The 12,274-nt window shown below is 44.0% G+C and overlaps 1 protein-coding gene across 1 annotated transcript in view; it reads left to right on the forward strand.

The window, feature by feature from the left end:
- Window positions 1–12,274, forward strand: part of MYO1E (myosin IE) — a 92,639-nt gene that overhangs the window by 76,914 nt on the left and 3,451 nt on the right. The window contains exons 23-26 of the mRNA XM_075431324.1: window positions 3,052–3,198; window positions 4,696–4,853; window positions 5,649–5,741; window positions 8,574–8,778. Coding sequence (XP_075287439.1) covers window positions 3,052–3,198; window positions 4,696–4,853; window positions 5,649–5,741; window positions 8,574–8,778 — 603 coding nt within the window. The remainder of the gene's footprint in view (window positions 1–3,051; window positions 3,199–4,695; window positions 4,854–5,648; window positions 5,742–8,573; window positions 8,779–12,274) is intronic.

Below are 12,274 nucleotides of genomic sequence, written 5' to 3' on the forward strand. Positions count from 1 at the left end.
CCAGGAAGAAACTGCCCATGAGACCAGTGGGTTATTGCCGATAATAATTTCATTCCTTTGATACCTGTGCATTAGTTACTGCAGTTTGTCAGAGCCAGTAGCTGAGTGTAATTTAATACAAAGGAATACCGATCCAGGGCAACAAGTGTACTTTAAATATTGAAATAAATTACTATTTTAATGGAATACAAGTCTACACTTGAGTACTGTGTATTGATAGTCACTGCAAAGGTTTTTTAGTGTATGCTTATAAAACGTTCTCATTAGCATAGCCAGGAATCTTCTCACAGGCATTATCCAGTACTTACAACCAGCAGACTTCACATTTTTGCTGAATTCTTCACAGCTATTAGGGAAAGGTCTGCAAGATGTGTGTGTTTCAAAACCTGCGGTTTATTTATCATACATCTTTATAATGCAAGTTGCAACAAAATAACTGTAGTAGATCTAGGTTAAAGACGAGAGTGGAACCTGTCTTTTTAGTGCTCCAGGTTTGGACCGTGTGCTGTGCAAACAAACCTTGAAAAGATTGCAGCCAGGCGCTTGAATTGGGCCTGTCGCATTCCAAAGGCACAGTCACACTGAGTCAGCCAAAGGGATGGCTGCCTGCCAAGTCGGTGAAAGCTGTGACACTCCTCTCACATGTAAATAACTGTTCCACAGAACATTCTGAAGCAAAACCAAATGTGCTTAGTTCAGAGGAAACACAGAATCACAGAATGTTAGGGGTGGGAAGGGACCTCTGTGGGTCATCTAGTCCAACCCCCCTGCTGAAGCAGGGTCGCCTACAGCAGGCTGCACAGGACCTTGTCCAGGCGGGTCTTGAATATCTCCAGAGAAGGAGACTCCACAACCTCCCTGGGCAGCCTGTTCCAGTGCTCTGTCACCCTCAGAGGGAAGAAGTTCTTCCTCATGTTCAGACGGAACTTCCTGTGCCTCAATTTGTGCCCATTGCCCCTTGTCCTGTCACTGGGCACCACTGAAAAGAGTCTGGCCCCATCCTATTGACACCCACCCTGCAGATATTTGTAGGCATTTATAAGGTCTCCTCTCAGCCTTCTCTTCTTCAGGCTGAACAAGCCCAGCTCCCTCAGCCTTTCCTCATAGGACAGATGCTCCAGTCCCCTCATCATCCTCGGAGCCCTCCTCTGGACTCTCTCCAGTAGCTCCTCATCTTTCTTGAAGTGGGGAGCCCAGAACTGGACAGAGTACTCCAGATGCAACTTTGGCTTGCCCTTCAGCTGGTTGCTAAAGCAACCTGCTTGTTATTCCATAGCCTTAACCACTGCGATGCAGATGTTCATGCTTCTGAGTTACATATACCGTTTTTTAGAAAAAACGGTGAAAACTCAAAATGAATGTTAATTCTAGATCCAGTGGGATTTGAAAGGTCCATTTCTCCAGAGAGAAATGCAAACAGAGAGCACCTTTATCATTTAATAGGTGATATCTAGTGTATTGAAATAGATTTCTGTCCTAAAATAGTTTTTTCTGATATTAGTAGTAGCAGCAGAAGATTGACCAACAACATTGACAAAAGAGCAGAGAAGCTTTGGCTTCAGACACCCTGCAGCGGACTAAAGAACTGTGAAACAGAGCCATACATTTTCTGCCAGGAGTACTTAACAGTATCTAACTGTAATGCTCCTTTTTTCATTGGTTGTACTTCATTTTGTGAATTCTCACGCTGGTGGTGTGATAATTCTTTTGGGATAAGGTTATGCAATTCTTAGCTCTGCACAGTTGTCGAAAGTGCTGTGCTGTCTCTTCTCCCAGCCACACAGGTTCTTACACAGGCTAGCACTTAGGTGACTGCATGGGGATATGGGCGAGACATTGAAAAGTAAGGGACACAGAAAATTAAATCTGCCAGGAAAGGGCAGGGCATGTCTTCTAGCACGAGGGAAGGAACAGAAAGGTGCATGGATAAAAAGGATGAGGAGCAGAGGGAAGGCGGCCCCTTCTGACAGCACAACAATGTTTGATTTAAACTGGTTATGAAATCACACATGAAACTAGAGGTTTCTTGTCACGTCTAATCCAATGCAAATGTGGGTGGCTGCCCAAGGGGCAGTCCCCTCCCTCTGTCATTATGCTCCCATCGTTCCAGCATTGCGCTCCGATGCAGTGACCTGGTTCTGTAAGCTCATCCACTGGGATGCTAACCAGCTTCAAAGTACAGTTAGTTTACTGTGGCATCAGCAAATTGAACTAGAGCATCCTATGGTTGCTTAAGTGCTATTCAAGTCAGCACGTAAGGGGGGCCTCCATTTTCAGGTCTGACAGTTTTATTTAGAAAGCTTTGTTTGTATCTCTTTGTAGAGAGGATGCAGAAGCAGACAGGCACCAATGTAGTTACAAGTAGGAAGTATGCCAATATGCTGTTAAAAGGAAGAATGGTACACATGTAAAAAAATTACAGGAGTGCTGGAACAATTGTAATCCTATCTAGGATGCGACAGAACTGGTTTTACTGTGGGGGCTCTGGAAGGGCAGAAATCAGCTTTGCAAATTACTGATGTGGGTATCATTTTCTGTGAAGTGGTTTGCAGTGTCTTCATCAGGTGTAAACAGGAGTTGATCCAAAGGTGGCAATGGAACCCAACATGTGTGGGTTTTATACTGTGCTAAACCAGTCCAGGCTAAAGCCAATGAAAAGTTGGCAGTTTTCATTCCACATTTGCTTGCTTTGGGTTTCGTCGTACTTCAGTAACCTTCAAATTTCCAGTTCACCTCTGATCACAAGTTTTGCCATTATTGAAGAGGTGGACTTTAACTGTAACTTTAATAGCACATCTTCTTTTGATAACAGTAATTACTGTAAAATGACTAAGTAGTATTCCGTCTCTCCAACAGGATTGTTTCAGATCTTCCATTATCAGCTCCTGAAAAAACCCAAACCTGTTCTCAGTAAGCAAGACTATAATTAATGCTGCTTGGACTTTCTTATGTTTTTAAAAATTAACCATGAGTACTCTGCAAATGTCATTGTAATGCTGGCTGTATTTGCTGATGAAATTTTAATCTGAATGGTATATGCTCTGATTTCAGCACAATGCAGGATGACATTTTCATTCTACATGAACAGGAATATGATAGTTTGCTCGAATCGGTCTTCAAAACGGAGTTTTTAAGCCTCTTATCAAAACGATACGAAGAGAAAACACAAAGAAAACTACCTCTGAAATTTAGCAATACGTGAGTTACGTTTTTTCAATGGGCTTTTAAGAATAAATAATCTTTGTTCTTGCTGCCAAGGCAAATGAGCAAGTGCTAGTTGTTGCGCTCCCAACACTATGCTTTGTTTTAAAATAGTGAGAGGCAGCACTGTCTGAAAGTCTGTATGTGCAAGGAGACCAGACTTTCTGATGAGCTGGTCAGAGTGATAGGTTAGGATTGTACCTGGGCCATCTGCCACTTTCCACTCTCTGTGTGCATAGAAGAGTTGCCTTCATTCCACTGAACGCGGCCTCAGGCTCAAGGGTCTGCAGCTCTGTGCCAGCAGAGCTGTGGCCCCACAGCAAGGGCCGGTCTAGTCCCTGCAACAGTTCATGTACAAGCTCTCCATCTCTGCACTGGCTGCTGTTTCCTATGGTGAGAGGGGAGCCTCCTCTTCCAGCTCCTTAACCTTGGCCTAGGAATGGAAGCATGATGAAGAGTCTGAAAGACAGTTCTGGAGACATAATGTAGCAATCTGAAGTTCTTAAGTTTGTTGTGGGGACGGAGGACTGCGGGGTGAGAGGATAATTCTAAAGGAGCCTCATTAAGTAAATGATATTGGGACCGTTTTTTAGAAACGAGCCTGAAAACCTACAGAATGTGCATTTTAGCTGTAAGGACATGCTGGAAACTATCCCAAAAAACGTGCTTTTGTTAATACTCCTACCCGTAAAGCAGATCAGCAACAGCAGGCCTTGTTTATTCTATTTCCTTCGAAAAAGTGGATGAATTATAAAAGGTAACAGGAGATTATTATTTTAGTTTGGAGAGGGTGTAGGAGGACGGTTGAAGTGTGGAACGTTCCTGTAGTGTATACTCCTGTACACTGGGAATCCAAAGCCAGTACCAGGAGTAAATTTTATGTTCATGTAAGATGTAATGTATTCTACTTCTGGGATCTTGCCCACAGCCAAACCATATCTTCCTTAGCTCCTATCTGATGGCAGTTCATTGCACACGGATAGTGTGGAAATGCTGGGAAAGAATATACGTGTGTGCGTGTGTGTGTGCACGCATGGGAAAAAAATCTACATTGGAAAGACTGAAGTATATGTATGCAAACATATTTACTACCAGAATATGTACAAGGCCCACTCCTAAAGCATATATTGCCATATACATGCCAATGTATATACATACATATACATCTAATCGTATATACGGAAGAATGTTTAGGAACATAACGCTCTAGCTTGCTCACTATACTCTCCGTCCTCTCCAGGGCATCTTAAACTTCCTTTGAGTACCTCTACCACAGAAGTTAAAACATCAGTTTAGAAGAACATTTTACAAAGCTTAAAAAAGAGATTTAATTAGGTGGTTTATGTGAGCTAAGTCACTCAGGGAATACAGATTCTTAGCCTAAGCTTTTTATTTTTATATTTCAAAGTTATCTGCTTCCAAGTGATATTTTCCTGATTTGACATAGAAATGCTTTCTGGTTTTTTTATTCATGTGTTCATCTGCTTATATTAGACTTGAAGTGAAACTGAAAAAGGAGAGCTGGGGGCCCTGGAGCAGCGGTGGTTCTCGACAAGTGCAATTTATGCAGGGCCAAGGAGAGATAGCCATTCTCAAGCCAAGTAATAAACTGCTGCAGATCAGCATTGGACCAGGGCTACCAAAGAATTCCCGTGAGTATGAATTTCCTTTAGAAATTTAGAGAATGGTTGATGCTTTCTCTCCTGGCCTGCCTCTAGTCTCAGCATGTTCTTTATTATTTCGCTGTAACACTTAAAAGAAGATCCAAGCTATAGATCCTAATGATACAGCAGAATTCCCTGCTGTTCTACAGTTGTGCTGGAATTTTGTTACTTTCACTATATACCAACTGTTCCTGTAATATCTGAAATTCTTTGCCCTGAAGCAAAAGAAATGAGGGCATTTAATCATGTGACATAGTACAGAAGGCACAATTAGCCAAGCATTTTGGGGAAGAGTCTTTCACTCTGCTCTGAGCTCCTGCAGTTCCTATGTTCTTGCTGATAAAGAGTCTGCATCAGGACAGGTTGCGGTACGAGGAGAGGTAACCTCTGTACATCACCAGAGACTGAGCTACAAATAAAGCAGCCTCTCAGGTTTCGTGTCCTGCCTTTTTCTCCTGCTAATTGCTGATCAGAAACAGTATAGTCAAAAGCACTGCTGTGCCAGTTATCCATGGTTTATAAACAAGTTCGTAAAGCTAACAATCTTTTGGGCCTTGTTTACTGTAGTCTTGAGACAGCTTTACTTTATACCCTGTGGCTGAACTGGATCACAGAAGGGAGAATATGCCCAAGTCACCCTTGTTGCACCTAAAGCTTCAACACAACCTGCTGTTCCTGAAGATCAGCTCTTTCTGACCACAGAGTAGGGGTCTGGCAGCCAGAAGGACTTACCAAATTAATGTAATTGTGAAAGGGTAAGAAAATGTTGCTGGTTTCTTTTAGGTCCTACTAGACGGAATCTTACCCAAAGTAGAGGATATTCCAACAGGTCTCAATGTCAGACTTACCCTATGAGAGCCGCACCGCCGCCTCCTGGTAAGTCCTTTCAGCCTCAGGCAAAACCAAAATCCAAGTGCAGGGTTTTGCTTTACTCTTGTCATCTGGCAGTGTTTACCCATTAAAAAAATCATAGTAGAGGTTTAAAATCCTCTTCAAAAGGTCCTGTCTGGAAACCATACACTGTAGGCATTTTGTGAAGTGTATTGTTGGAGCTGGCAGACAATGGAACTGGTACTCTACCAGAGATATCCTGGTTGTCATGGATGCTGGTGTGTTCAGCCACTTCGTGTGAGACACTGAATCTAAAACTAACCCTGTAGCCTTCTCCACTTCCCATTCTAGGGTAAAAGCTATATGCTTACCACAGTGAAACTACTTTCAGTGCCAATGCACAATAGAATGCAATTTAGGTCTCATTGTCCTACCCTGTTAATATAGCAACTTTTGTGTATGCTGAATGCTGAGCCAGAAAGCAGCATGGCTTGCTCTGCAAGGGATTGATGTCATTAGGGTGTTTCTCTTCTGCCCTTGAGAGATACGATTAATTTAGCCTATGAACTCAGAGAGGAGAACAATATGCCATTGACCCAACATTTCCCAAGTGTTTTTTGTACTTACACTCCCAGAGTATTTTTTTTTGCTAACAAAGGGTTCCTTTTTCAGTCAGCTGCTGTTTATTGAGAAGCATGATGCTAATCGTGTAAGTTGGGTGTGCAACCAGTCTTGGTCACCAAATTAACTAGACAATTCCCAATCCTAGTAAAGTCGCATAGCCGTATGACTCAAAGTAAGACTGCATGATGTGCAAGAACTGCTTATAGTAAAGTGGGAAATCACTGTAGTTGAAGTAGTTAACCTGTCTGCAAACACAGATAGTAAAAAGCAAGGAAAGTCTGTTTTAATATTTCAAAAACTCTTTCAGCAGTTTTATAGCTACATGAAAAAGACAGAAACGTTGGTTGAAGAAGCCTTGTACCTGCAGACCAAGCCCAATCTTGCCTCATGTAGGTAAGGCAGTTGGGATGTAGATTTGCACACAAGTCCACGGTGCCAGTGGATGCCCATACCTGCAGTATGGCCTTCCGTAATCATCTGTTCCCCAGTGCCCTGAACAGACAATGTCAGCAGAGAGTCCTAATTGGAAGAGCCTGCCTCTGTGTGCAGCAAGACACTGGGCTAACTTTCTGCATGGGATTGGGGTCATCAGGGTCTTTCGCCTCCGCTCTGGCGAGAAAAAGTTGATTTAGCCTGTGAACTCCAAGAAGAGAACGATACTCTCTTGAGCCACCATTGCCCACATGTTCAGCTGCGGAGTTGAACTAGGTGTGCATGGACCAGTGAAGCCACATGGTAGTGTCCAGGCAGAAGAAGTGTAACTACTGAGGTTAAATGCTGTGTTGACCCTTATGCATTAGGCTATCATATTGAAAAGGTGAGTAGAAGTCTTTCATACAGACCTCAGATCAATTACCATAACATGTTTCTTTGGTTGTGGTTGTTTGGGGTTTTTTTTGTGGTGTGTGTTTGTTTTTTTTTTAATTCAAACTTTTGTAAAGTAGCCAGTTACAGCTGGAAAAATAAGATTAAAGACAGCTGTTACAAAAATTGCCACGAATTCGATTGCATCCAGTTCCATGATCCAGTCGCATGATTTGGGCACATTCCTCCTTGAAAGTCACAAACAGTTCTCTCCATCCTGCTCTCACAATGTGGGGAAGTAATGCTGTGGGCTATCGTCCTTGATCATTTAAAATATATTCTGCTATTTTCATATCTGTTTTGGAATTAATAGTCCAGCAGCGCAACAGACTGTTATGTATATGTTCAGCATGAAACAAACCTTTATTTATATAACCATAATGTGTTTGCCATACTAGCTTGTGTCCCAAAGTGAGTTTTCTGTATGAGTTTATGACTACTTAAGCTTTGCCACCGTATCAGAACAGCAGAAGCAAAGGCCGGCTGTTGAATGCAGTAAGGTTTTTCCAAGTGTCATGATTATGAATTCTCCTCTCTGCACAGCCGTTAATTCTGCTGATTTTCAACAGGCATAATGATACAGGAAAAAGGAGAGGATCACCCACAGCATTAACCAATCTGAGCTTTAATATAAGCGTAGCTCCCGTTTTGTTCAGTGCAGGTTTTAGAAATGTAAAGCATGCAGAATTGAGTTCCTTAGGCCCTGATCCTGCAAGTAGCTCAGACATGGGTAGGTTTGTTTTAAATTCAAGTTAGATGCATAATTGTTTAAAGGCATTTACCCTTGCCATCACCTAGGAAATTCAAACTCCTTTTGAGCTATCAAAGTAGCAGCAAGGCTTTTTAAAAAAACAAAAACCACAAAAAAACCCAAAAAACAACCAAAACAAGAAAACACAGAAAAAACCCTTGCTTGCAACTTAAAAACCAGTCTGCCCAGTATTCAAAGAGTTGGATGGAGTTTGAACTGAGAAAGAAAAAGAGACCCCCGCAGCAATTTTAGCTAGCTTTAGTTCAGCCTTTTATCTGGATAAAATTTTATGCAGCGTTTTAAATAGAGGTGTGGTGGTTATGTGCTAGCTAACATTGATAAAGTTGAATTCAGTTGAGAGCTAATCCTCTTGCTTGCTTGTAGCATTCAAGGCACATGTCTCAAACTTGAGCGCAAATCCATGAAGATGTGAACCCAGAATAGATCACCAGCAGACCTGAAACTGTGTATAAATCAAACTTTCAGATTTCAACATTCTTTTGTTTTCAAGTTCCTTGATAGCCGAGTCTCACTGACAGCTGAATGTAACTGACAGCTGGGCCACCAATACAAGGAACTGGTTACCTTCGCTGAGCTGTAGTTTGGACTGGATGTGTTGACGCTTTACTTACTTCTAGGTCAGCAGCAAAATGGAGTAATAAATCCGCCACAGTTTGTACCACCTCCCCATGTCCCAGGAAATCAGTGGGCCAATCAGAAAAACCTGTATACAAATATGACACGACCAACTTTACCACGGCAACTGTCAGGAGGATCAGGCAAGATGTCACAGCAGCCAGAAAGCTTGGATTTCCTGAAAGTACCCGACCAAGGAGCAGCTGGGTAAGATTTTACATTAAATCTGAGAAAAATAGTGTCTGTTTTTGTAAACAGCTTCACACACTCAAAGTTGTTCATGACTGATAAACTTGCGTTGTGTACATAGATGACCGGGTTGTTCTATAGAGCTGTACTCAAAGGTATGGTCATCTTCCATGGGGTTTCAAAACATGTATTCCCACTGTAGGCCTTTAGGAATGAAGGTGAACCAGTTCTAGTTTAGTATCTTAAATTTGCATGGTACCTCCTACTTGGGGGTATTAAGACACTTGGCAGAGTTTAGCAAGGCCTGCTTTCCATTCTGGTTTACAGATCATAAGCAGTAGATGTGGTATTTTATGGCAACTGTTGTGCCCAGAAATGCTGGCCAATAGTCCTTTTTGTTTCAGCTGTGACTCCCAACTTGTATGCCAGACTGGTACTTCTTTTCAGGAGGAAGGCTTGGCAGCGTGACATTCGAGATTATTTCAGCATCGTTTGGACTTCTAAGCTGCAGCCTTCCAGAATATGTTACTACGACATTCCTACAAGATTTGGGAGTGGGCGGGTCATATTGTTGTAGCCAGGTATTTCCCAATAGCCAAGAGTCAAAAGCATCAAAGCAATCACCAGAAATAGCAGAAAGATGGAACCAAGAAATCAGGGCTTAGTAGAGGAAGGCAGGACAAGTTGTTTTCAACTCTGAAACCAGCTGCTCCAGATCTTGACTGAAAATCCAGAAGCAGGCAAAACCTCTGATTTGTGAAAATCGTGAAGACAGAAGTCTTCCATCAAATTTTTATGCGACCTTATTGCTCCAGAATGTTAAACACCTTACAAAATTATAAGTTTTTCAATAACTGAACAGTTTCTACTTTAACTCAGTCCTTACATTCCACTCTTGTAGAACATTAGTGGAGCTTTGCTATAGTGGGAATTTGCATGCCAGTAATTGTCAAGGACTGCTACCTATTCAGCAATTCTAGCAAAAAAAAAGAAATAATTTGGTTTTGAATAAGCAATTTGTGTTTCTGCTTGCTGATGCCGTCCTATTTGTGTGATTGAGTTCTGATGTAACCAAGTCTCAGAGACATTACGATTAGTAACGGCTGGTTGTCCCAGCATATTAAATCAACAGGGAAGGTTACATTAGCAGGTAGAATAAAAATCCACTGTGGTAAGGTGTAACATTGGCATAGTAATGGTTAGCACAGACACAATTCTATAGTCCACAGCTCTTCAAGGAAACGTGCATGATAATTACCTCCTTGTTGAGCAGGAAAGCCCTGTGTATCTTGAACAATCTTTCTTACCTTTCTGTCCAAATAACATTGAGGGGAAAACAAAAGGAAATTCAGACCTTTCCCGTTGAGAACTCTGTGTTTGTAGGTTCTTAGTAAAGGACAGTTCTGAAGCAGTCTTGATATTTTTATTCTGAGCTGTCAGTTGAGACCCAAGCTCCCAGCCCTGACAGCAAAACATTTTGCCAAATATGGAAGAGCTTGCACTTGGGGGTAATCTGGAAGAAATCAAGGTTAAGTCAATCTTTCACCAAATTTCCACGTGCCCTTCTGTAGCCCCGAACATAATTGCCCTCAGCCCTGGGATATTCTGAGGGATTAGATGGAGCAGCTCAGTCCCGCCTCCTCCAGTGATCCACATGAATGGGGGTTCTTAGAGGCAGCAATTATTTTTAACCATATCAAGGCCATATTTTGTACCAACAGACCCTTCTTGGCCATCAGTCAGTAGACAAGCTCCTTAGCAGATGTTCTGCACTAATTTCTCCTGTTAGCCTAAGCATTCTTTTTTGTGTGGTCCAGCTGGCTACAGTACTGATGTAGCACCTCACAATGTTGCTTCTAGCAAGCATGGGACACCTCGTAGAAAACAAATAAATAATCAGTAAGTATAAATTATAGATTTTCAGTATCGAGAGAAGTGTGCGTGGTTCCTAAGTAGGGGCTTTCCAGTTCCTAAACAGAGTCGAGGCAGTCAGCCCTCCAGCAACATGAGGCACGCACAGAGCGTCTTTTCAGTTGTACTGAGGGCAGTCATTTTTCCCGCCGCGCACCAAGTGTTAGCCGTAAGACGTTGTAAGCATATTTAGAGCATTTTTCTGTTTAAGATTGGTCTTCAGGTAAGAAAGAAGTTGGAAACAAGTGGCCACTGCTACTTATTTTAACTGCTTATTTTAACTTTAAAATTTCAAAACTACCAGCTCATGCTAACACTTTCAGATGCATTTCCATCTTTGTAAACTAATAACTTCCATGCCTTTAAGTGGTGAAATTTCCTCTTCCCATGTCAACTTACTCTGCTAAAGCTGTTTTGCTAATATTAAACTTCTGCTTTGCTGTGAGACTACGATTCACGTACCACCACCCCCACCCCCCATAAGCCATGGGACAAAGCCATTGGGATTTCTGTCAGGGAACTGTGGCACGTGCATTGCTGCGGAGTGAGCAGCCACCCAGTACGGGATGAGACAGGAGCTGTCACGCTGGATTAAAAAGATCGGATGCCTCATACCAGAGTTCCTAATGCTGTGGGTACACCCCACCAACCCCATCTGTGCCAGTCTTAAGAGTTTATAAGCACAATTAGCACATACTAAAGCTTCCATTGCTTAGTTACCATTTTAAGTGGCAACTATAATCGATGTAGTCCAAGGGAAGAAAAAAATCCCCAAAACCTAAACACACTGTGATAGAATGACATCATTGGTGCCTGCCCCAGTTTTCACTGGTGACTGTATGCTCGGGAGCGGTGGGGAAAACCCCGCAAGCAGTCGGTGCAGGCAGAACAAGTGGGGAGCAGGCGTCCGCCGCTCCCCTCGGCTGGGTTCTGTGGAAGTCGGGCTTCTCTACACCGCGAGCAAGACGAAAGCACACTTGGTAAGGACAGCTCATGGTTCTGAGGAAAGAGGGGGCAAGGGGATGTTGGGGAGCGATGGTGGTTTGTTTCGTTCTGTCGGTTTTGCTGTGGTTTGGGTTTCTCTTTCAGCGCAGGCCACAGCTGTAGGCAACAGGCGGTAGCAGTATGGGTGCTGCGGTGCGCGGTGAGGGGACGTCTGGAAAGAGCCCGGCAGAGTAATGTCTCGGGCCTTGGCGTGCCACGCGTGGGTTGCCGCCTGTCTCGTGTGCCCCGCTGGTTCCTTGAGCCGCATTTGCTGGGGTGTAGGAACAGTCTGTTGGGCAGACACGGCAGGGGCGCCCGCTCTTAGCGGGGCGGGCAGCCCGCGGAGGGTACCGCGGCTGGGCACTGGGACGCGGGGGTGCCCAGCGGCCGGGGTGCTGCCGGAGGAGGCGGCCGGGCGGCGAGGCTGCCGCTGGCCGTGCCGTACGGCGGGCACCCGGGCCCTGGCGCAGCCCGCTCGCCGCCCCCGCGGCGCGTGTCGGCGGGCGGTCGCGGGGCCGCTTCGTAGCGGGATGTCCCCGCACCCCCGCCTCGGATCCGTCACCAGCGGGCAGCGCGCGCGCTCGCGGGGGCCGCGCGCCGCCTGCCGGCCGCGTGCAGT

Source organism: Opisthocomus hoazin, chromosome 10, assembly GCF_030867145.1.
Source record: "Opisthocomus hoazin isolate bOpiHoa1 chromosome 10, bOpiHoa1.hap1, whole genome shotgun sequence".
Classification (NCBI taxonomy): Eukaryota; Metazoa; Chordata; class Aves; order Opisthocomiformes; family Opisthocomidae; genus Opisthocomus; species Opisthocomus hoazin.